Source organism: Streptopelia decaocto (assembly GCF_964273445.1).
Source record: "Streptopelia decaocto genome assembly, chromosome: 13".
NCBI classification, from domain to species: Eukaryota; Metazoa; Chordata; class Aves; order Columbiformes; family Columbidae; genus Streptopelia; species Streptopelia decaocto.
This window is the reverse complement of record NC_138668.1, coordinates 6,260,503-6,284,614: the sequence shown is the minus strand read 5'-3', so window position 1 is coordinate 6,284,614 and position 24,112 is coordinate 6,260,503. Positions and strand designations below refer to the sequence as shown.

The following is a 24,112-nucleotide window of genomic DNA, read 5'->3' as shown; positions in this document are numbered from 1 at the left end:
CTGTCTCTGGGGTAATTCAGTGTAATGGGAGCAGGCTGGGGACAGCCTGCCAGCTACTGACAGTTGTTAATGACCATCAGGGAATGAAGAAGTTTGATCAGGCTGGTGTTAAAAAGCAAAGTCGTTCCCATGCTGTGGTCTTCCTCACAGGACTTTTCTTAAGAAAAGCAGCTCAAGGTTTGCAGCAAAGCCATGGAGAGAGACGGACAGTTGGATGGGTTTGGTGTGGGAAGATCACGCAAGGCCGGAGCTGTTGGGATGTTTGGGGGGAGATGTTGTAGCAACCAGCAGCAACAGAGGAGCAAACATGGCTCGGCTGCGTGGGCAGCGCTGAGCGGAGGCCAGGCCGGCCCAGCTGGGCTGTGGCTGTGCACGTGGCAGAGGTTCTGCCGCTGAGTTTGTGGCAGAGGAACGTCCCACCCCTTGCAAGGGGGGAGCAAACTCCAGGGAGTGAGCTGTTGCTCTGAGACCAGGGCTGCTGTGGCTGCCATCGTATGTGCCTGCGTGTCCCTGCACGTGTCCGCCTGTGCTCCCTGCAGCCAGGCACGTGTTGTTTCTGTCTATCCTTGAATGCATACATGTCCATCCTTCCACACTCCTCAGGTGCCATTGCCCTCTTTTCTAGCATCAGATTTTGCCTGCAAGTAGGTGGGAAGCTCTTGGCCCTCCCCAGGAAGGCTGCAGTGGCTGCCAGTGATGTTTCCTCCATGGCCCCGATGTGCCTGTAAAGTGTGTTTGGTTCTAGACATGTTGCTGGAAGCCCCAAGTAGCACATGGTGAAACGTGTGGCACCAGACCAAGCCAAGGTACAGCCAAGGGACAACCTTTTGTCTTGGTCTTACTTGGTGGCAAGTCCTGTGGGCTCCTTTGAGGGTCAAATTCAGGCGAAGCATGAAGTCCTGGGTTGGGGCAGCCCCTCGTATCGGTACAGGCTGGGGGTGAAGGGATGGAGAGCAGCCCTTGATGGAGAGACCTGAGTGCTCTGGGGGATGAAAGGTTGGCCATGAGCCACCATGTGTGCTTGCAACCCAGAAGGGCAATCTTATCTTGGACTGCATCACCAGCAGTGTGGCCAGCAGGTCAAGGGAGGTGATTCAGACTAGAAATGAGGAAGAAGTTGTTGCCCCTGAGGGTGGTGAGAGCCTGGCCCAGGTTCCCAGAGAGGTGGTAAATGAACCATCCCTGGAGACATCCCAGGCCAGGCTGGACGGGGCTCTGAGCAACCTGAGCTGGTGAAGATGTCCCTGCTTATGGCAGGGGGGGCACTGGATGAGCTGGGAAGGTCCCTTTAACCCACACTGTTCTGTCATTCTGTGCCTCCACATCCCATGAGACTGTCAGGCTCTCCAAAGATCCATTTTATTTACTGAGTGTTGGTGCTCCATAAATCTGTGTGACTGGTTTATTATTTCTGTCATCATTCATTAGCATAAAGAGTTTGGAAATCATTGCTGAGGGATTAAAGACTTCCCAGGCAAGTCTCAAAAAGGAAGTGCTTGGAGTAGGAGCTGCCCAGGAGAAGCCCATTCCCAGGAGCCTGGGGTGGTGTCTCCTGGAGGGTCTCACCAAGCTGTGGCCTCACAGTGTCAGTTTGCCAGAGGCTCTTCTGTTCTGTCCCCCAGGAGCTCAATACATAACGTGTCTGACGAGCAACCACACAGAAGAGGCTGAACTCATCATCCTCTTCACGTCTGTGCACCCCGGGAACCTCACCGAGGAGACCTGCAGTGCCCTCTGTTATGCCGAAGACCAGGAATATGGAGGTTTCAGCAGCCAGGGGCAGTGTTTGTGTGGTGCTGCCCAAGAAACAAACTCTTCTTCCGGTTGTTTGCTGTTTTGCACTGAGCATTTGTCCGGGCAGGCCTGTGATGGCCCATCGCTCGTCCCCTCGCCCTTCCAGGCACAGCTGCCCGTGTCCTTCACAGGACTGCAGCCCCGGTACAGCCTGCACCAGGCCGTGCTCTTCAACGTCAGTATTCCCATCACTGCCAGCACTTTACTGTGGGAATTTGGGGACCAGACGGAGGTTCTCAACACCACTGGAAACACAGCTGTTCATGTGTACACCTTGCCTGGGCAGTACAACATCACTGCCACCATCTTTGTGGGCACCAAGGTCTTATCCGTGCAGGCAGAAATTGAGGTGGTGGCTTCACCCCAGCAGTTAGAGCTGCAGTGTCCTTCCTTGGTCAAGACGAATGAGAGTCTGGACATCTGGATCCACAACAGGGGTGGCACTGGGCTCACGGTGCTGTACGGGATCACCGCAGAGGCTGGAGAGCTGGGCAGAGGTACGCGGGGCGGCTGCTGCTGGGCTCAGGGTGGCACTGGGTCCTTCTCTACCGAGGACTAAGGGATGGCTCCTTTGGGCACTCCTTGCTCCCCTGACGGACCAGGCAGCATTTTGTGCTGTCCTGGTCCAAGGAGATGACTTCACAGAATGCACTTCAACAGCAAAGGGAATTTCTGGGCTCCAAGAAGGACGGGACATTCCTGGAGCTTCCCTCCCCAGTTGGATTGGGATGTGTGGGCCCATAGTAACGACGTCATGCTTGTGTTCTTCTCCCCCATGCAGCTGTTCACCCCATGTGCCCCCCCGATGGGCTGGTGTTCCCGGGCAACAACCACTGCTACCGGCTGGTGGTGGAGAAGGCCGAGTGGCTGGAGGCCCAGCGGCACTGCCAGGAGCGCGGCAACGGGGACCTGGCCTTTGTCAGCACCCCTGACATCCAGAGCTTCCTAGTTGCTCATGTCATCAGGTAAGCGAGGAGGGAAAGGGTTAAGATTTCCTGGGGACGGGTCTTGTGTTCCTGGGGTGACACTTGCAGAGGGGTCCAGGTCCAGAGCGTCCAGGCACAGCTGGTCAGGCTGGGTAGACACACGGTCCAGGCTGAGCACAGGGAAATGGTGAGGATGAGGCTGCTGAGCAAAGAGGAGGAGTAAGCAGAGCCTGAGCCCTTGCTGAGCTTGGCTGCTTTGCTTAAAGCCTGTGGAGGAAAGAAGAGAAATGGGACAGAAGTGGAAGTCGGCACTGGGAGCAGTGGGATTGCTGCTGGTGGGTGTCTTATCCCTCCGTTGGTGCCTGTGGGTGCATCTGGAGTGGTGCAGATGTGCAGGGTGAGGAGCGAGTGGGGCTGGGCTGAGCCGAGCATCCACCCGGGAGGTCAGCACAGTCTGCAGACTGTGAGCGGTGGAGAGGGTCTGGTGCTCTTGTCCAGAGGGTGTTTGAGTGCCACCACGCAGCCCCTTGCAACCAGCTCCCTCCATCAGCAGCATTACAGCTGTTTTGTCCCACCCGTGACACCATGGTGGCATCCAGCACCGCTCCAGCAGAGCCTGAACCAGTTCTGCAGCTGGGACCTGCACCCTCCAGCTACGGCTGCAGCCTGAATCCAGACCCTTCCCCTCTTCTTCCTCATCCTGAGAAGGAGCCGCGTCAGGGTCCGAGCATCAGGGTCCAGCAGCATCTGTTCCACCTCAGGCCTTGAGCTTTATAAACAGAGAGCACAGAAAGTGTCAGCCTTTGATTAAATCCGCCCCTCTAAGTGCTCTTTCTCCAACCAGCCGTCTTGGCGGGGGGAAGGACGATCAGAAAAGCTTTCAGGGGCCCGACAGCTCTTGTCAGCACTCCCAGATGCAGATGTTGGAGATGGCCTCTTCATAAACACGGCCCAGAAGGCACATGCGAAGGGAACAGCTGCGTGTGACGTAGGCTTTGAACAGTCCTGCCGAAGGTCTGACAGCCTCTTCTTCCCAAACTTGTATCCTTGCTCTGTTCCCTTCATGCTGGGATTTATGCCGAGATTGCAAACATGTGGTCTGTCCCTTCCCGCGGGTTAGGGACTGGTCACTGGCTGCTCTGATTTATCAGGCATTGCGTGCAGGGCTTTTGATGGACTGCAGTAAGGAAATCATGAGACCTCAGAAGGGAATGAGCCGCCCAAGCTGTTTCCCAGCTGCTGCCCCACGTTGCTCTCCTCCCCAGCCCCCTTTATTTCATGTATTTATTTTATTAATCCATTCAGATAAACATGAATGAGGCAGTTCCATGATGCGATTTCCCTGGTGATAAAAGACAAATCAACTGAGCCGCAGCTTTTTGGAACGTGCAGACTCCATGGTTTCTTGTGGGAAAACGGCAGAGGCAGAAATGTGTTTCCTATTAGAGTGTGCGGCAGTGATGGCCGCTCTCCCTCCTTCGCTCCTGCCGCTCAACAGCCTCCCCAGGAGCAGAGTTCTCCATCCCGCAGCCCCCCGGGGACCCCGCTTGCCCTGCGGAGGCAGCTTGGGGAGCCCCTCTCCCTTTCCTTCTCCCACCCTTGGTCCTGCCCTGAGCCAGGCAGCTTGGTCCTTCCTCGGAGCACAGAGATGCTCACGTGGTCACATCCTGCTTCAGCAGAACCTGTCGAGAGCCCTCTGGTTCCTCTTTGCAAGGCAGTGGGCTGAGCCGTGGGGCAGGGGTGGAAAGCAAGCCCGCCATCCCATTTCTTCTTCTATTTTGTGTGTGTGTGTGTGTGTGACTTGCAGTTAGATCATAGCTGGAATTAGAAAAGGAAAATCTCTATCGGGTTTTACTGATGGCAGCAAACAGGCGGTTTCCTAGCCCGTTCTCCGTAATCCCCTGCCAGTGGTTCAGGAGCAGAGTGCAGCAGTTATTTATTTTTTAATCTTATTTGCAATGAAAACTACTGATTCATGGAACAGTTATTTTTGTTGTAGTTTTTCAGCATGACCTCATTAATCATTTAATCTGGCTGAGCCTTGCAGTGGATAGACACCAATTATCCCCCTGGTCTGCTTTTTGCACAGTGGTTGTGCCACCCCGGGAGCACATGGGAGCGGAGGGACAAGGCTGCGCCAGAGCTGGGTGCAACCTGCAGGAGTTGGAGCTTTGAGGGTGCTCCTGAGAAGTTAATACAGAACAAATGCTTCACTTTCTGCTGGGTGCAATTAGAAACAGTTGTCCAGAGACCATTCAGCACTTTCCAGCAGAATCTCTGCTGGGATCCAGCCAGCTTCCCAATGTGGAAGGGACATTTTATCTTCCTGAAACGACACTGGTGGTTTTTTTGTGTTCCCCAACAGCCACTGCTGGACAGGGGTGGCTGTGGAGCTACTGATCTCCCAGCAGCTGCATCAAAGATCCCCGGATTTGTACAGGAGCTCCTGTACCTGGCACCAGCTGAGGTTTAATCCTGCCCTGATGCCAGTTCTGCTCGCAGTGGAGAATTGACTGGCAGCAAATTGCACAGCCCTGTGCTGGGCACTGGGGACGTCAAACCTCGAATCCTGGGGTCAGTTTTGGGCCCCTCACACCAAGAAAGGCCTTGAGGTGCTGGAGCGAGTTATGAGAAGGGAACAGAGCTGGAGAAGGGGCTGGAGCACAAATGTGATGGAGCAGCTGAGGGACCTGGGGGGTTCAACTGGAGAACAGGAGCTGAGGGGAGACCTTCTGATCTGTGAACTGTCTGAAAGGAGCTTGGAGCCAGGGGGGGTTGGGCTCTGCTCCCAAGGAACAAGTGATAGGACAAGAGGAAATGGCCTCAGGTTGTGCTAGGGAAGGCTGAGATTAGATATTGGAAAAAATTGGGGTTGTTGGGCATTGGAACAGGCTGCCCAGGGCAGTGGTGGAGTCACCATCCCTGGTGGGGTTGAACAGATGCGGAGATGTTCTCAGGGACATGGCGTAGTGTCAGAGTTGGGTTATGGTTGGACTTGATGATCTTAAAGGTATTTTCAAACCAAAATTATTCTGATTCTATAAATAAAGCAAAAGTTTTATGAAAGGTGCAGCTTTTCCAGACAGTTCTGTATGACCGTGCTGTACCAGTCGTGGCTGATAGAATCGGTACTTACCAGTGTGTCACGAGCTCTGTGGTTCCTGTAACTGAGTCCTCTCTTAACTGCAGAGGGAGGACTAACATTTGGGCATGGGATGACTCACATTGTGGGGCAGTGATCATCAGAAGTTGGACTCAGCAGCACACAGTGACCCCCTGAGCTGCTTCTCCCCCCAGTTTATCAAAGAGCAGGTGGTTTTCTGTAGCTTTTGGGCAGAGGTGTGAAGGGCTGGTGGGCAGCAGGGCGGTGTGCTGTGAAGGAGCTGTTGTTGAAGAGCCGGGTTCTGGCGGTAGAATGGATGCTGGAATCCTTTAGTAACTAAAAGGCTCCATTAAATGCAGCCTGTGGCACCCGGATGAAGCTCTCGTTGTTAAGATTATTATTTTTATAGAGAACTATAGATGGCGTCTGTCCCAGATCTTTATAATATTAATGATTTCCTGAAATCCCCCGCCCCCCCCTTTTTTTTTGAAGGAGCCTCGATGTCTGGATTGGATTCAATGATTTTGCAAGCACTGGAGCGCAGCAGAGAGGTGAAGGATTTAATCTGGAGAGCTGTCAGAACTGGCTGCCAGGAGAGCCCCATCCCTCCAACGCTGACCACTGTGTGCGGATGGGTCCGACCGGCCAGTGCAACACGGACCTGTGCATGGCCAAGCACAGCTATGTCTGCGAGTACAAGCCCAAAGGTGGGTTCTGCTCCCAGCCCAGCATTGCGGGCAGGTGGGTGTCCTGGTGACATCCACAGTATGGGGGTCTTGTGACTTACAAGACTAGAGGGCCTTGGAGATCATTAGGTGGGCTAATGTGTTGTGTGCTGTGCAGGCTGGTGTTGATGCAACCTCCCAAATCTCCCAAAGTGGTGTAGGGAGTAAGAAAGAGAAGCAGAAAGGCAATGAAATATGTGAGAAGATTTAGGGAAGGAGGAAGAGCCAGCCCAAGGAAGAGAGCTCACTGGCCCTCGTTATGCTCAGTCCCCAGGACCTGGCCTGACTGTGACAGACACTTTGCTGCTGGTGGGAACCGGCTGGTCCTGGCCATGTTTCTTGTGAAGTCCATGGGGACAGGGAGGATGAGGAGTTCACCTTGTGTTCAAAAACTCAAAGTAAACCATTGGGTGTTGGATGGGAGAAGTATTTGCAGAGTTCCTAGAAGTCAAAATTGCTCAGAATTGCAAATGCAAACGTCACTTGTGCGAGATGAGAAAGAAATCAAAACACGTGTAAGAAGAAGGAAAATACAGCATCACAGCAGCTGATTTTCCAGTAAAGCTGGAGATCCAGATTCCTGAGTGGTCCCAGCCCTGCGTCAGCTCTGCTGCACCGTGAGGGAGTAACTTCAGGCCTTGCTGAGACTCATGGGCTTTGTTCACATATTTCCTTTGCAAACAGGAGTTCTTTTAAATGCTGAAAACTTCTTTGTGGGAGACCTGGTGTTTGACACGCAGGAGGCTGTGAGAAATGTGACCGAAGATGTGGTGTCAGCCCCGTGGGAAGCTGTGGAGGTGAGAAGGGTTTGCTGGTCCCGCTGCCAACAAGGGAGCCTGGGGAGATGCAGGCGGGTGAGAACCGCGTTTGTTTTGCAGGTGATGGTGTTCCCTGAGCTGGCATTCAGGCACGAGGGATATTTGACTGCGCTGGAGTTTGCGACACAGGAGCTGCGGCAGCCCGTTCAAGTGAGGTTCCAGGTGCACAGGCCAATTGATGGGGAAGGTGAGACAGCTCCTCTTGACACTTGTCGTATTGTCAGAGCTGACACCATCAGGGCCTTGTCAAACCAAGTGCATGTGGCCTTCTGTGGCCCCTCTGTCCTCAGAGCAGAAGCTTTGAAGCCTTAAAGGCTCAGAGATTTGGTTCTATTTTTTGTGGAGACTCGAGTGCAAAATCTGCGGGCCCGGTTGGACAGCCTGAGGTTGCCTTGGAGAAGTGCTTCTCCTGGAGAAATTAATAGGGGGAAAAACCTGTCTCAATGCGTGAAGAAAATATGAGTGTAAGGAATGTGTGTAGAAGTGAATTAATGTTCTGAATTATACTTTATGCTTTGGGAAGACTTGATGTGTCAAATGGGATTGTCTTCTGGTCCATCTGGCCCCACAGGTTAACAAGGAAGAATGTTTTCCTGAGGCCGTTTCTTCCCGATGGATGAGATAATCTAATAAGCCTTTTATTCCTTGTACAACAGCTCAATAGTCACAGTTTTGGCAACAATTAATTTTGCAGCAGAATGTTTGCTATAGCTATAGGGTTGGCTGGTTACAAAAGGATATTTTTTGACACTGAAAAGCTGATACTTTGACATGGAAACATTAACTTAAGAAAAGTTGCTTAATGTGTTTTCAGTGTCAAAGCCAGCTCTGCTTTTACTTGGACTCGCTTTCGCTTGAACATAGATCTCTTTCAGATTGCAAATTGCTGCGTCCTCACTGGAAAAGACACTACCTTTGTTTTTAACAGTCTTTGTGCCTTTGTGAAAATTTCCTGTAAAACAGGACACTTGTCTTACGCAGTACCAGGTCATGCTGCAGTTGCAGCTTTTACTAACCGTGGAGAAGAACGGTGGATTTGGCTTGAAAAGGTGCAATAGAAGTGCTACTTGTCAGAATGGTGATCTTTGCTTTCTCTTTCCCTAAATCCAGACTACCAGGAGGGAAGAAACGCTACAGAACCATTCCACCCTGCTCAGGGTGACGGGAACTGGACTCTGCTTGAATGTCCTCCTGGTTTCCAGTGGTGTCATTTGACTAATTTGTGCTCGTCACTAAACAACTGCTGCAATGCGACCGAGTGTGCCAACATTTCTCTTGCCAGCAGCCCAACCCCCGTGTCCCCTCAGCACAATGGAAGCCAGCTCAGCTATGAGCTCGTCAAGGAATTTCTCTTTACAATACCAGCTGGCCCTTCTTCCCAATATCTGGTCAGTGTTTATTAGCTGCTGTAACCAGTGAGTAGGTGGGGCAGTTTTCTCTTGAGTCCTTTGGGTAAATAAAGAATTGTTCCCAGTTCGCAGATGGAGATACTAAAGTCCCTTCAGATGAAGTGACTTGCCCAGTGTCACACATGCCACCACTTTCTGTCTTTCCTGCTCTAAGCCACAGGCTCCCTGCAGTAAACCTGTTGCAATCGCACAGTTGGTTAAAGGCAGATTTCCTGGGCTATTCCATTGCACTTATGCCATGGTGTCAGAGCATAAAGATGACTTCTCTATTACCGCGTTTGATACTAAGTAGCCAAGGAGAGAGGAGCAGTGAAAGGTCTCCCCAGGCTGTGTTTCCATCTGTGGCTTTTCCATTGGTTTCCACTGGGCAGTAAATCCAGCCCATGCAAGAATTGGGTGTGAGTGCTCTCAAGCTGAGACATTAATCCAAAAATGTCTCCTCTCTCTGCAGGTCACATTCAGAAAAGAAAATATATTTGTCAGGGTCGAGGACATCTTCAGTATCCAGCACAATGCAGGCTGGGGCTCGCTCCTCCAGTGCCAGCAAAGCACCACATCCCCGTACAGAACCAACATCTTCCGCACGAACTCATCCGAGTGGGCTCTTGGCCTGTCCGACGGCTCTGTTGGTGCCACGTGGATGAACGATGCTGTTTGCTCTCTCCGAGTTCGCTATGCCGAGGAGCAGCTGGTCCCGCTGATTGGCCCCCGCAACGCAGGGCTGGAACATCCAGGTCGATACACGGTCCGAGCCAGCGTGGACAACGGGCTTTTCAGCACCAACCTGTCCTGCAGCTTCTGGGTTGCTTCCCAGGTATCAGGGCTGCGTGTCATTCACCCTGCGCCGCAGGGCGGCAAGGTCTACCTGCCCTCCAACCACACCACCCTGCTTGTCAAGCTCTCCTCGGGGGTGAACGCGACCGCCAGCTGGCTGGGGGACAACCGCACCTTCCCCTTCCAGGGGTCCTGCCCTGCGGCTGTCGCATCACTGACGTCAGAGTGTGCCAGGGAGACCAATGACACCTGGTTTGCTGTGGTCAGCCTGAGCGGCCTCCAGGAGGGGCTGAGCACCCACCTGCTCATTGCAGAGAACACTGTGAGCTCCCAGAACATCACCATCACGCTGAAAGTGGAGGAGCCCATCCGGGGGCTGCGGGCCACCCCTGATCCTGAGAGCAGAGTCCTGCTAAACACACGAGTGGTGAGTGATTCCTGCTGCTTTTAATTTGTCAGGAGCCTTTTTAGCCTTTACGGGTGGGTTTGGCACACAAGGAGGGCTGGGGCTCAGCTCCACCCTGGTCAGGTGTAGCATCACTCGCTGCTACATGCCGGCTCCTGGATGATGTGGACAGAGCTGCTGCGGACACAGGTGTGTGACAGAAAGCACTGGTGCTCTCCAGCAGCAAGGCAGCTCAGCTGTACCTTCACCTTAATTCCCTCAGGGGTAAGGCATCACCTCCTGCTAGGGGAATACTGGCTTTCCAGTTCCACAGAAAACCAGAGACATTATGAAAGGCCAGTATTTACCTTCTCTTGACTTGTTGAGGTACTTACTCCTTTAGGTGTTTGGATTTGCTCTGCTGAATCTTTACATCACCTGCCTGAAGCTATACAAATGTTTAATCCATCCATCCATCCATCCATCCATCCATCCATCCATCCATCAAAGTCTTGGAGTTAATCTGGTGTTTGCCATAATTTTTTTTCCCCAAATCCTCTGTCCCCAGAGCTACAGCTGGGCCCTAGGGTCCTGTTTAATCACTACCCATTGCTGTCTGATGGCAGAACCCTGTTCCTGCACTGCCTGTTGGTCTCACCCTTCCTGGCTGCTCTGCAGGAGTGAGGGGGGAGCCTGCTCTGTCCCCTGCAAACCATTTTTGCCTTTGGTTTGGGTACATCAATGGATGAGGGTCAGAGACCCAGTTTACAGGTGGAGCTAAAGCTGAGTTGTTTCCACAGAGATATCAGAAAGTTTTTTAGGCAGCAAGAAAGAGAGCTGGTCACAAAAGAGGAGCGCTGGGGTATGGGAGCAGGCGGTGTGGGTTCTGCTCCTAGGCCTGCTGATGATTTATGGAGCCAGGGTCTGCATTTCTCTATCAGCAACAAAGCCACAGATGATCTCGCACCTCCGTGTCCTGCTCTGGCGCTCTGTCTTACAGGTGTGCGATGCCTCCCAGTCCAGCTCTGGGAAGCGCTGTGCATGCTCCTCCCTCACATCAGTATAAAATGTTCTTATGCCTTTCAGAGCTACATCCCTGTGATGGACGCTGGGTCAGATGTGACTTTCCGGTGGACAGTAGATGATAAGCCATCTTTCACTTTTTACAATGTTGTCTTCAACGTTATCTACCAAAGCCCAGCCGTGTACAAGCTTTCGGTAAGCCAAGGCCTTTCCCGTGAGACTGTTTTGATCCTGGGTTTCCATTTCATTCCACAAATGAGGCAGGAAAAGCAGCAGGGAGAGCAGAAGGCGGAGTTGAATTGAGGAGGTTTTCACTCTGCTCCTAACAAGCTCCTCTGCCATTTCTCACTGAGCTGCTCTTGCAAATGCCAATAGTAGGTTTCTTCCTATTCTTCCGTTACAGCTGCCTTCACTGTCTTCCCCATCTTTGCTTTCTCCTCTTTTTCTCCATGGTCTCTTTTCTGTTTTTGGCGTGTCTGTCCTCACCCGTTGCAGCAGGATGAGGCCGAGCCCTGCTGCAGGGTGCCGGCTGCTGCTTTTGACAGGTGGCAGATGTGGATTCAGAACTGGGCAGAGGCAGGATGCAAATGTCAGGTGTTCACAGGCAGGACAGAGCTGCCGCCACAAGCTCTTCTGGTCTCTGTCCTCTCTTTCTACTGGTGCAGACTGGAACAGTGGCTTTTGTCGTGGCCCCAGAAGAAAGATAGAGCGGAGAGTCTGGGCAGAGGGAGGTATCTATTGGGGAACAGGAATTTATCTCTGGCCAGAACGTCGCTTTGCAGGTAACTGCTGGTCCCTGAAGGGACACCAGCCCTGGCTTGGGGGATGCACCAATACTCATTTGCTTGGCGCAGCACTGTGCTGAGTAGCTCTGATTTGCTGGGTGAAGCACGGTGCTGACAAGCCTGGATTGCTTTAACTTACAGTGTTGACAAGGCGACATTAGTCTGGGGTCCACTGGGTTCAGTGTAACATCCACAGAAGCCTCGACACAAGCTGCTTCTGTCTGTCGGGTAGGACGTCTCTGTTCAGCTGGGTTTGAAGGATCCCTCTGTCAGCAACTCAGCTCTGCTGCTACTGAGGGGGTGACAAGATGGACTGGAGTTGGACCAAGGGTTGGACTTGATGATCTCTGAGGTCTTTTCCAACCTAGTCGATTCTGTGATTCGTCGTTAAGTGCCATGTGAGTGTCATATGCCTAGGTAATCCTGAGGATCCTGCTCTACTTCTGTCCTGTCTCTTGCCCATCTACTCTCCCTTTCCCTCCTCTGCCCAGCTTTGCTGTCCCTCTCTGTGCCTAGGATGCTGGAGCTGCACTTGGCGTGCTTGATTTTATGAGTTTCTCCCATTCCCACTCTCTGTGCTTGGAGCCACTTGTCTGTCACTGTCCTGAGGACACTGTGTGGCTGTTGCCCCCTTGGTGGCAGCAAGTGCCGGGGCTCAGCAGCTGGACACAGTGTGCGGGGCACATCAGGGAAGGCAAAAGAGTAACTGGCAAGTTCAGAGCCAGAGGAGTCTGAGGATGAGCAACTCTTCTTGCCCAGTTGCTGTAGAACCAGTCCTTGGACTGGCTTTAGTGGTGGAGTTGTGGTGGTTCATCAAGAGGTGGCTTTGCCGGGTAGGTGGCCTTCCAGCCTGTGCTGCTTTCCAGTGCCATTGAGGCCGTTGCTGCTGCCCCCGTCTCCCCTGAGCCCCGGGGCGTCTCTGCAGGACCACGAAGCCACTCTCAGGAGAGGGCAGCAGGGCACGGCCATCCCAACTGCATTCTTTGTCCCACTGTCCTCCCCAGCTCACCGCCTCCAACCACGTCAGTAACTTTACGGTCAATTACAATGTCACGGTGGAGATGATGAATAAGATGAAGAACCTCACGGTGCTTGGTGTCCTGCCGGTCCTGCCTCAGAACAGCACGGTGGAGCTCACAGCAAGAGTTCAGGTTGATTCCGCTGTGGATGCTTTGTTCCTGTGAGTCCTTTGCGAGTTAGGATCTTACTGTGCGTAGCTTACCACTCTTGCCTGCACTGTTTCTCTTTCCAGGGCCAGCTGATATCAAATGGCCCGTTTCTCAGCTGCTGTCTAGTTAATTTGAAATCTTTGCAGGTGTGGTTCAGTCATACTGGCTGGGACCTCTAGTCCAGGCTGAAATACTTTTCTTTTAAAGGATTGCAATGTTGCTTTAATATTGGGTTCCTTCTCTTCTTACCAGTGGTGTACTCCTCTCCTAGCGACAATTCTGCAGCATTGGGCACTGCTACTGCTTTGATACTTGGCATTGTACTTCCTATGGTTTTTCTGGAAGCCCCAGCCCTGAGCCTGAAAGACAACCCCCGGCCAGGCCAGGGCTCCTCTGGGTTTCCACGGTTCTTTTGTGCAATGTAAGATGGTTTGCATGTTTCTGCAGGTGGGATTTTGGAGATGGTGTCCAGGAGACATACCTGTTCAAACCTCCCTACAACAAGTCTTTCTTTGTTCCTGATCCCAGTGTCCATGAGGTTGTGATTGAGCACAACATTTCACACGTCTATCAAGACCCAGGTATGGTCAGGACAGTTCTTTGTGGAAGAAGGGGCTCAGGCGTTTGTGCTGCCAGGGGGGCTACAAGGCACCTTCCAATAAAAAATGGCTTGAAAGTCATTAAGTTGTTCCCGAAAAAACAGCCTGAGTGGCAGGAAGTCTCCAGCCATTTCCATCCTCACTAACTCTGTTTCTAGGACAGGTTTGCCCCTGCTGTAAGACGCAGGTCCAGAGCACACACTCCCCTTTACAGGCAGTCTTGCAGAGAGACAAGCAGCCGGCGAGCTCCGTGCTGGTGGGAGGGGGCAAGGAGGGGTCTGTGAGGGAACAGAAATCAAATCAGTACCCTGTGTCTGTCAGACTGGCTCCTTACCTGGTGTCTGGGACTCACGTGCATGACCAGGTTGTAATTCCCGCTTGTCCTGGCCTGGAGGGTGGAAGCACAGGATGTATGTGGTGCAGGAGCAGAGTATCTCCCCATCACGCCCCCCACGCTGCTGCAGCTCTGTGGAAGCTGTTGCATGAGTGTGTCCTCACAACTGGTCTTCTGCTCTCTTCCAATGCAGGTGAATATGCCTTGGTGGTTGTGGTGTCCAACCAGTTTGAGAACCTCACCCACTTGACCCCGGTTCACGTCCACAGTTACCTGATTGATGTGAAGATGGAAGTAGAGGAGAATGTTTTAGTTGTGAGCCGTCCGGTCACCTTCAGAGCCAATCCATTGCCATCTCCTTACGGTGTCCTGTACACCTGGGACTTCGGGGACGGGTCCTCCCCGTTCACAGGGAGCCACTCTACAGTGACATACAGCTACCCCAGAAGAGGAGTGTACAACATCACCGTGACGGCCAACAACACCATAAGCAGCGTGGAGACAGTTGAGTGCTACCAAGTGTTTGAGGAGATCACTGGGCTCCGTGTTTCCGCAGATGAGGCGGCAGAGCTGGGAGCATCTGTGACCTTGAATGCTTCAGTACAGACGGGGGACAGTATCACCTGGATATTTGATATGGGGGACGGGACGGTGCTGAGGAGCCAGGTGCCGGTGGTAGAACACGTGTACATCAAGGACATCAACTGCACAGTGAACGTGACAGCAGTGAATCCTGTGAACTCTGTCTCCCAAACTGTGCCCGTTCGGATATTTGTCCTGGAAGTTCTCAAAATAGAACCTACTTCTTGCATCCTTGAGCACCCAGATGTGCAGCTCACTGCATATGTGACGGGGAATCCTGATGATTACATCTTTGATTGGACTTTTGGAGATGGCTCATCCAATGTCACGATCAGCGGGGACCCTGTGGTGATGCACAACTTCACCCGCAGCGGGACGTTCCCCCTCTCCCTGACTCTCTCCAGCCGGTTTAACAAGGCTCACTATTTCACCAGTGTCTGTGTGGAGCCAGAGATAGTCAACGTCACCCTTCTCCCTCCCAAGCAGTTTGTGAGGCTCGGGGAAGAGAGCAGCTTCCAGGTGAGTGCCGTGCCGCTCTACCAGTACCGCTACCGCTGGGATTTTGGGAACAACGAGTCCACTAGATCAAGTGGGACTGAAGTGACCTATACCTACAAGAACACAGGGGTCTTCCTGGTCACAGTGACCGTCTCCAACAATGTCTCTTTTAACAATGACACGGCGTTTGTGGAAGTTCAGGAACCAGTTGGGGTAGCAAAGATTGAATATAATGGGACGAGTGTGCTGGAGCTGAACCAGATCTATCTCTTCTCTGCCAGCATGAATGGAACCAAAGTGAGTTATAGTTGGGACTTTGGAGATGGCACTACCCAGCCTGGGCAAATCGCTGCCCACTCCTACAACACCACGGGCCATTACACAATTAGCGTGATGGGCCGGAACGATGTGAGCTTTAATGAGACCGTCATCGACGTCGCAGTGAAACGTCGGCTCCATGGGCTGACCATCAATGCCAGCAGGACAGTGGTGCCATTAAACGGTTCAGTGAGTTTTGTAGCCACGCTTGTAGCTGGCACTGCCATCCGCTACTCGTGGATCCTCTGTGATCGCTGCACTCCGATCCAAGGCTCCTCCACAATCTCCTACACTTTCCGGTCCGTGGGCACGTTCAACGTCATTGTGACCGCAGAGAACAAGATCAGCTCATTGCAGGACAGCATCTACGTCTACGTCCTGGAGCAGATTGAAGGCCTGCAGGTGTCCAGCAGTGAGCTGGTGGAGGACATCTATTACCCAACAAACAAAACACTCCATTTGCAGGCAGTGGTGAGGGAGGGAACAAACATCTCTTACAGCTGGGTAGCCCAAAGGGATGGCAGCGCTGTGCAGACCTTCACTGGGAAAACCTTCTCCTTCAGTGTCCTAGAAGCTGGAAACTACACTGTCTATCTGAAAGCCACCAATATGCTGGGATGCGCAACTGCCAACAAGACGCTGGAGTTCATTGAAAGCCTTGGTCTTTTAAAGCCTTCTGCCTTCCCCAACCCCGTTGCTATTAATGCCTCTGTTAACATAAGTACCACCATAACCAGTGGCACCAGCGTCACGTATATTTGGTACCTAGAGGATGGTTTCTTTCCCGTTACCTCTGAACCCTTTATTATCCACTCCTTCCAAAGCCCTGGAGTGACAGAGGTCATCATTGGAGCAGAAAACAAGCTGGATTCAACCAATGCAACAATTTACATCTGTGTAGAGGAGGTCATAGAGGGGCTGAGTATAGGGACTGCAGAGCTGGACTGTAGATACGTCTCATCAGGCTCCACGGTGGTCTTTGAGGGGGAGCTGCAGAAAGGAACCGAAGTGACATGGCTTTGGGAAGTGCCCAATGGCACATTGACTGGCCAGTCTGTGGCGGTCACATTCCCCACAGCAGGGTTTTATACCGTCTATCTGAACGCATCGAACGACGTCAGCTGGGCTCTGGCCAGCAGGAATATCTCAGTGCTGGACAGGATTCAAGGGCTGGAGGTTCTTGCCAGCAAGAAGGTGGTGGAGCCGGGGGACCGGGTCACCTTCGTGATCAGGATGTCGTCAGGTACCTCTGTGAGTTACCTGGTGAGCATAAGCGGGGACTACTCTGTGGTGCTCAACGGCTCCAAGTACACGCACGAGTTCACCAAGAGCGGCGATTATTTGGTGACTGTGACCGTGCAGAACCAAATCAGCATTGCACACGCCCAGGTGCTCATCTCTGTGCTGGAGGCCATCCGTGATGTCAGGCTCCTCAACTGCTGCGACGAAGGCATTCCCACGGGCAGGGAGAAAAGCTTCAGTGCCCAGGTGGGGAGCGGCTCCCGCGTATCCTTCTCCTGGCAATTCTCCCTGTGGAAAGAGCAGGGCCGATCCCTGGTCACCATGGCAGGGGAGAGCGTTTCCTACACTCCAGAAGCTGCAGGGCTGCTTGAGGTTCTCGTCAATGCCTTCAATGACTTGGGAGGTATCAATATCACCAGAACCATCCAGGTCCAAGACCCAATAGTCCAAGTGTCCCTCACTGCCTCCAATGCCTTTGTCAACAGGACGGCCCTGTTTGCAGCTGTGGTGGTGCCCAGCAGCAGGAGCGTTGAGTTCTTGTGGACTTTTGGTGATGGCTCTTCCACTCAAATGACCAGGGTTGCAGTGGCCAACTATTCTTACCTGAGCCCTGGAGATTACCTGGTGGAGGTGAATGCCACCAACCTCATCAGCTTTTTTGTAGCCCAGCTCACTGTCACGGTCAAAGTCCTGGAGTGTGAGGAGCCAGAGGTGGAGTTAGCCTTGCCCCCCCAAGTAGTCATGAAGCGGTCCCAGAGGAACTACCTGGAGGCACAGATTGACCTCCGAGGGTGCATCAAGTACCAGACAGAGCATCTGTGGGAGATCTACCGAGCACCCAGCTGCATGAACCTGGATGAGTCCAGCAGGATCCGTCTGCCGAATGTTGACATGAACAGGCCCCAGCTGGTTATCCCGAAGCTGGCCCTGGAAGTTGGGAACTATTGCTTCATCTTTATTGTCTCCTTTGGAGATACCCCACTGTCCAAAAGCATCTTTGCCAATGTAACTGTGATACCAAGTAAACTGGTCCCAATCATTGATGGGGGGTCATACCGTGTATGGTCCAACACTCAGGACTTAATCTTGGATGGGGAGAAATCATACGACCCGAACTTGGATGATGGTGAACAGACTCCGTTGTTATACGATTGGTCTTGTACGTTCTCCTCCAAGGTAAGAGCAGTTTTGCTCAGCCAGGGTGATCATTTGGGAGCTCCAGCTGCACATCAGCTCCACTAGGAACGTGTCTGGGTTGAAATGATGTTGAAGGAAGCTTTTGTGAGCATCTTTAACAAAGCTGCTCTGGAAGGAGGGTTGCAAAGGTTTCCTGATTGCCAGCTCAGGAGGACGGTCCGGTGCTGTGTCCCTGGGCACAGCAGAGGGGCCAGCACTGGGATCTGGGATGTTCCTGTTGCTGCTGCCCTTGGACTTGACTTCCACAGTTTCAGTGGAATTGCTTCCATAACCTGACAGCATTATAGAGCTGCTGGTGGCTGAGGGCTCTGGTCCCTCTCCCCTTTACAGTTAAATGTCTCTAATTCCAGCAGGGGCCAAAGTCAGACTTTGGAGGAGTCAAGTGACCACAAGTCATGGTCAGTGTGGTCACAGACAGGTCACTGTAACACGCTGAAGGGCTCTGACCCTACAGTGGCAGAAGGGCAAGGGAGAACTGCTCTCCAGATTCTTCTGGGAGATCCACCTCAGGAGGATTTTTTGATTGAATGTGGGATTATTTTTCTTGTTACAAGTCATTGTTTTCTATATTGACCTCAAAACAGAAAGAAACAGAGTGTGTGTGGATTAGACTTTTGAGTTTAATGTGAGCTTTTTGTGTTGTTTGTCAATGTTTATAAGCTATTTAATGAAGGATTTATTGCTATAAAATATGAATTTGAAGCTCAGGTGAAATACAGGAGTATTCCAAGTACTGTTTACTAACTTGAAGAATAAGATAATGTGCTTTGTTGTCCACACACCCTGTTTCTCCCACCTCAGTGGTGGCACATTGCACAGTGAGACCTGTAACGGTCACTTTGTGTGGACCTGAATGTTTGGGCTATGGACTAACCCGATGTGCACCCGTACCAAGGAGGGTTTGAAAGTTCTTTTCTCCTTGCAAGCAGAGCTCGGCTGCAGGGTGCTCTCTGAATTTCAGTGCCAAGGAAGGGATTGTCACAATTTCCAAAGCGCTATTAGAAGCAGATGTGGAGTATACGTTCGACCTCACCATCAGGAAGCCGGGAATGAGTCCCGAGGCAACAAATCAAACCGTACGTACCCCTGATGACTGTCCTGTCTGTCCTTGGGTGGCTGTTCCTGTACACAGCCGAACTGCAAGTCCACAGCCCCTTTCCATGAGGAATTTTGCAGAGGAGAGCGCTGCTGGCTCAGGATGGTGCTCAGCCATGGGGACACCTCGGGCTGTGTCCCTGTCCCCATTGAGAGCCAGTGGCAGTTTTGGGGGGTGGAAGAGCCACCACCTGCCTGCACCGGCCAGCACGGGAAAGAGGGGGACACAGATTTTAGGGCATAACTGGGGCTCCATAACTGATCTTGTCCAGGTCGTTTGCAGGAACAGACATTGGTATTTCTGTGATATATTAATCTTTTGCTGCCTCAGGCAGCACTTTTTGCTTGTCCTGCCAAGTTCTTTTAGTTTCTTCCTTCCTTTTGACCCCGTGTTAGTCCCTGTCTGCGCAGAGGCTGCGTTAGTGCCCCAGCCCTGGGCAGCTCTGGCCACCGTTCCTGGGACTGAGAGTCATAGAATCACAGAATCAAAGAATCATTTTGGTTGGAAGAGACCCTAAGATCATCAAATCCAACCATAACTAAACCACGTCCTTAAGAACCTCATCTCTGAGTCTGCGGCTGCAGATCTGCCGGAGCAGGACAGCAAAGGGCCCACGATCAGTGGCTGTTGCTGCACCGTGCACAGTCCTGGGCTCTTCCCACCTCACAGCACCAGGTTCTCCCGTGGTTTTCACCCAGAGGGAGCTCGCTAAGAGCTGATGCTTAGTTTTATTGTCAACAGTTCCTCCCTTCTCTGTTCCTGAATTTTTAAAGGGAGGATTTTTTAAGTGCATGTTGTTTATGTCAAATTAAGCCCAACGCCGAATGCATCTGCAGTCCGACAGCAGTTATGGTTTATGTCAGGAACATTCATCGTGGTGCATTTGGCAATTAGAGATATAGTTAGTCTGAAAGTGGAAACTCTTACCGCCTGGGTTTTAAACCAAAGCTGGAGGATGAAAAGAAAAAAATTAAATTGATAGTCTTTCAAGGACATTCCGTACTATCTGGTTTCCATGCGTGAGCGCAAAACAATGATTCCAGTGTCGCAGGAAATTTGCAAATACTGTCGGAATGAATGAAGCTTCAGTGCGCTCCGGCTTGGTTCTGGGGAATATTTATCCTCTTTTAAAAGTCTGCCATATTAAACAATGTCTTCATTACTCTCTTTCTTTGAATTCAGAATATTCTTTTTGCCAGGGCGGAGGGCTCTGTCAAAAGCTGGACAACCCCATTTCCGAGGGGATTAAAGGAGTGTAGATCAAGCGCAGGGGTCAGAGCTCGAAAGCCACTGTGGCTGAGCCACCAGCGCTCTCTTCTCTCCAAGCACTTTGCAGGGAGGTGTCAGGAAAAGGTGGTTTTCCAGGCTGCAGGACCAACTTGCTGCACAGTGGGAGCTGTGTTTTTTGGCTGTTTTTATCATCACTCCTGTCTCTCAGGGACATAGGTAGTGTCAGAAATGGTGATGGTTCTGCACAGATTGTGCACTAGAGAGCCCAAGGTCCTGAGATGTGTTCTGCAGCTCCAGACCGAGCTCTGTGGATTGGAGCAGGGGTGGGGGGACAGACTTGGCACAGGGCAGCAGATCCTCAGTAAATGTGGGTTTCTCAGCTCCCCCTGAGCCCTCTGCCACTCCAGACTGCAAACGCTTCCCATTTATCAACCTCCCGAGCTGAGCACAGGGACCTGCAGCCCCCCGCTCCCACGTCCACAGCAGATCTGCCATGTCCCCACCGGGCCGGGTGCTCCGCAGAGGCAGAACCAGAGTTTGGCCACAGAACACAAAGAGCTGCAGCCGCTTCCCAGGGCAGGCGCTCACCAGATGTTTGCTCTGTGCTGTGAAAAAGTCTTTTCCTCTCCAGGTTCAACTTCTCCTCTTTCCCAAGCTCTAACACACGCCCCATATTTGTAGGGCTGCCATGGGTCCCGAGATGGTCAGGTCAGCAAAGTGCTTTGTTTGGCATCATCCCCACCCAACAGCACAGGCAGGACTTGCTGAGAATCCAGCACAGGGCACCAGAGGGACATTTTGAAAGTGAGTTGTGTTAAAAAGTGTAATATAGTAAATCCAGAATTACCTAAATTGGCTCAGTTTAGCAGTAGGTGGCTCTTGAAAATCAGTGACAGCAGAACTCACCCTGGCCAATGTAAGAAAAGTGATGTAGCTTAAGTCTGACCTGAAATCCTTTGGAAATCCCTTTCTGCTGTTCCCTTGGCTCAAACTGGTCTGGTGCAGAGCGATTCCTCCTTGCAGACCAGCTGCTGGGATGTCTGCCTACCTGTAAGATGTCTGTATTTTAGTCTCAGATCTCCTGATGGAGCCTCTTGCTTTTCCAGGTATTCATCAAGAGAGGAGGAGTCCCCATTGTGTCCCTGGAGTGTGTTTCCTGCAAGGCTCAGTCTGTCTACGAAGTCAGCAAGAGCTCCTACGTCTACCTGGAAGGGACCTGCCAGAATTGTCACAATGACTCCAAGCTTGGGGTAAAGTTGTCAGCAACACTGGTCTTTGGTGGACTTAAGAGAAAAGGGGAGAGTGAGAGAGGAATGATTCCAAGCTTGGGGTAAAGTTGTCAACAACACTGGTCTTTGGTGGACTTAAGAGAAAAGGGGAGAGTGAGAGAGAAGAGAGTGGAAAGAGCTGTGTCAGAAATAAAATCACGGATCTGTTGTCCCGAGCTTTTCCTTGCCCTGGGTTGTGCCCGTCCGTCCTACCAAAGGACAAGTCCTTGCTGGGTCATTTTGAAGCCAAGCCCATGAATGACCAGCTCTTTTCACACAAAAAATGAAGTGTTTTCTTCTCCCTGCTGACTGGCATTTTGCCTGTTATTCTGGTGGCTCAAGCTGAGGTTGTTTGGTCTCTTCTGATCCCCCAAGTCGCTCGTGCCCTCCTGTAATTACAGATTCCAGTACACAGCAACCTGTGGATGAGGCAGGGCTCAGGAGTGGAAATCCCGTTGCAGGAGCTAGTCTTTATTGCTCCCAGCTTGTCCTTGCATGGCATTTTCTGACTGGCTATCTCACTGTTCCTCTTGTTATCACAGTTGTACATTTGTGCTATTAACAGTAACCATCCAGGACATGTTCAGCTTGAAGTATATAAAACATGGTATCCCATGGAGACTCCACCAGTACTTAATTTATTTCCTGTGTTTTGTATTCCCTATTATGAAATATTCTGTCGGAGGGTGATGTAATCCCAGAGACTAAAGTAGATCTCACAGTGGAAATATTCCCACCAGACATTTTGGAAAGGTTCCAGTTCTTGTTGCTGTAGCACACAAGACTAAAGCTGAACTATCAACTGCAAATTTGGCAGACGCTCCCACTAGAAATCTGTTACTTTTTATAAAAGACTCAATCCGAAAACATTTTAAGGACATAACTTCAGGTTTAAACAAAACCTCTCCTGTGTTTCCCCTCTTCATCTCTATAGAGATGGGCAGCGCACAGCTTTAAAAACAAGTCTCTCATCCTGGACAAGAAAACGACGTCCACTGGTGACACAGGAATGAACCTGGTCCTGAGGCAAGGGGCACTGAAGGACGGTGAGGGCTACACGTTTACCCTGCACATCACGGACCTCACAACGGGGGAGGAAGGCTTCGCCTCCATCGACCTGCTCCCCAACCAGCCGCCCGTGGGAGGCTCCTGCCGCCTGTCCCCCAAGGGTCCCCTCCGGGCACTGATGGCCAAGGTGCACTTCGAGTGCACAGGTGAGACGTGCGGCCAGGGGTGCCGGGCGCCCACCAGCCCTCGCTGCTCCCCACGGGCAGAGGTTTCTGTCACTGCAGTGTTCCCAGCCACCCCCCTCCCCGCAGAGGGTTTCTGACCCCCAGTTGGCCAAGGGCTGAGGTCAGATGTGGATCTTTCCATTTCTGATCCCCAAAGCTTGGACCACGAGCAGCTTTGTGCACTCGAATTGTGGAGCTCTGAAACACATGGCAGCAGGCAGGCACTTTTAAAAATCCTGATCTATGCAGTTAAATGATGAGATCCTGGCTAGGACAGTACTTGCAGAATAAAATAGTATTTCAGTGCGGGAAAAAGAAGATGGGTGCCCAAAACTGAGTCACATATGTGGGAAGAGTCAAAAGACAAAGTGCTGGGGCCTCCTCTGCCATGTGGGCTGGATGTTCCCATCAACAGTTACCTTCTTGACCAGCTGCAGAGACAGCAACAGCCAGTCCAGCTTTGGAAAAGTGGCCTGGCTGACGTCCTGTAGCCTTGGGCCAAGGAATAAGTGCCTCTGAAAACCAGATTTCCCCAAATGATTAGTGCTAGAGATTAATGCTGTCTGTGCCCAAATGCTGGGAAGCCACGCTGCAGAGGAGATGATGAATTCTGCTGGTTCTGGGCAGGCTGGTCACCAAAACCCAGCTTAAGCTGGAGGAGAAGCAGAAGTGGTGAGAATTTTAGCTCTTAGTGATTGTTTTGAAGCTGAAGTGAGACATGCAGGATGCTGAGCCACTGCTCCATATCCAGTGCAGAGCCAGCGCCTTTGCTGGTGCTCACTGAGAAACACGCAGTTAATTTCCCAACCACCCAGATCCCACAGGACCCCCCATAATTCCTGGGAGCTCCAAGGAAACCGTTGTGCAGTTTTTATCCTAGACTGAGTCATTCCTGACATGCAGAACTGCCCAAGGGCTGTGCTAAGCCCGTGTCTAATGTCAGGCTTTGCAGGGCTTGTACAAAAGCTGTTGCCTTGGGTCAGGGCTGTTCCCAGCCCCAGACATTATTCCTGTTTTTATTTTGCTTGTAAACTCTTCACAAATCCCTTTAAACGTTACAGGACCCAAACACCTGGGCAGAAACCCCGAAACATCCGAAAAATTCAAAAGGGTCAGAGCTTTACATTGCAGACATCCCTCCAACCGGGTGGAGTCCACAAGCTGTCCCCCAGCAGTGGGGACAACCCGTCCCTCTGTCTGAGCAGGTGGGACACACCAGGGGACAGGCTGGGCTTCAGGATGGTGGCTGCAGCCCCCCGCAAGCCCTTTTGCCCCTCTCAGACTCCCCATTCGGGTTTGTTTTGCAGGCTGGCGAGACACAGAGGACGCAGAGGGGCCACTGGTTTACATCCTGCTGGCATCGCGCCACAGGGCCGGGCACTTCCACGAGTTCTGCATGTACAAGGGCAGCCGGGCCGAGCACAGAGCCTTCCTGCCCCCGGGCTTCCATGAGAGTGGCTTCGTGGTATCCGTGTCTGTCCTCGTGCAGGACCAGCTGGGAGCCACTGTGGTGGCCATTAACCGGTAAGACCCACCACTCGCAGGCTGGGCCTACACGATGATACCAGTGTCCAGCCTAAGCTCCTGAATCGCGGTCTTAGGGCT

At 52.0% G+C, this 24,112-nt stretch overlaps 1 protein-coding gene across 3 annotated transcripts in view; it reads left to right on the top strand.

Annotated features, from left to right (window-relative positions):
- PKD1 (polycystin 1, transient receptor potential channel interacting) overlaps positions 1 to 24,112 on the top strand; it is an 87,627-nt gene that overhangs the window by 35,173 nt on the left and 28,342 nt on the right. For 2 of the 3 annotated variants that reach the window (XR_014185284.1, XM_082064195.1), the window contains exons 5-19: positions 1,623 to 2,291; positions 2,576 to 2,759; positions 6,316 to 6,530; positions 7,233 to 7,345; positions 7,427 to 7,553; positions 8,477 to 8,754; positions 9,227 to 9,976; positions 11,021 to 11,152; positions 12,747 to 12,922; positions 13,359 to 13,492; positions 14,038 to 17,660; positions 18,608 to 18,757; positions 21,114 to 21,257; positions 22,210 to 22,489; positions 23,815 to 24,031. Coding sequence is in view for 2 of the 3 variants with exons in the window: in XM_082064195.1 (XP_081920321.1) it covers positions 1,623 to 2,291; positions 2,576 to 2,759; positions 6,316 to 6,530; positions 7,233 to 7,345; positions 7,427 to 7,553; positions 8,477 to 8,754; positions 9,227 to 9,976; positions 11,021 to 11,152; positions 12,747 to 12,922; positions 13,359 to 13,492; positions 14,038 to 17,660; positions 18,608 to 18,757; positions 21,114 to 21,257; positions 22,210 to 22,489; positions 23,815 to 24,031 (7,192 nt within the window). In the remaining variant the exon portion in view is untranslated. The remainder of the gene's footprint in view (positions 1 to 1,622; positions 2,292 to 2,575; positions 2,760 to 6,315; positions 6,531 to 7,232; positions 7,346 to 7,426; positions 7,554 to 8,476; positions 8,755 to 9,226; positions 9,977 to 11,020; positions 11,153 to 12,746; positions 12,923 to 13,358; positions 13,493 to 14,037; positions 17,661 to 18,607; positions 18,758 to 21,113; positions 21,258 to 22,209; positions 22,490 to 23,814; positions 24,032 to 24,112) is intronic. The other variant, XM_082064196.1, reaches the window with a different exon arrangement.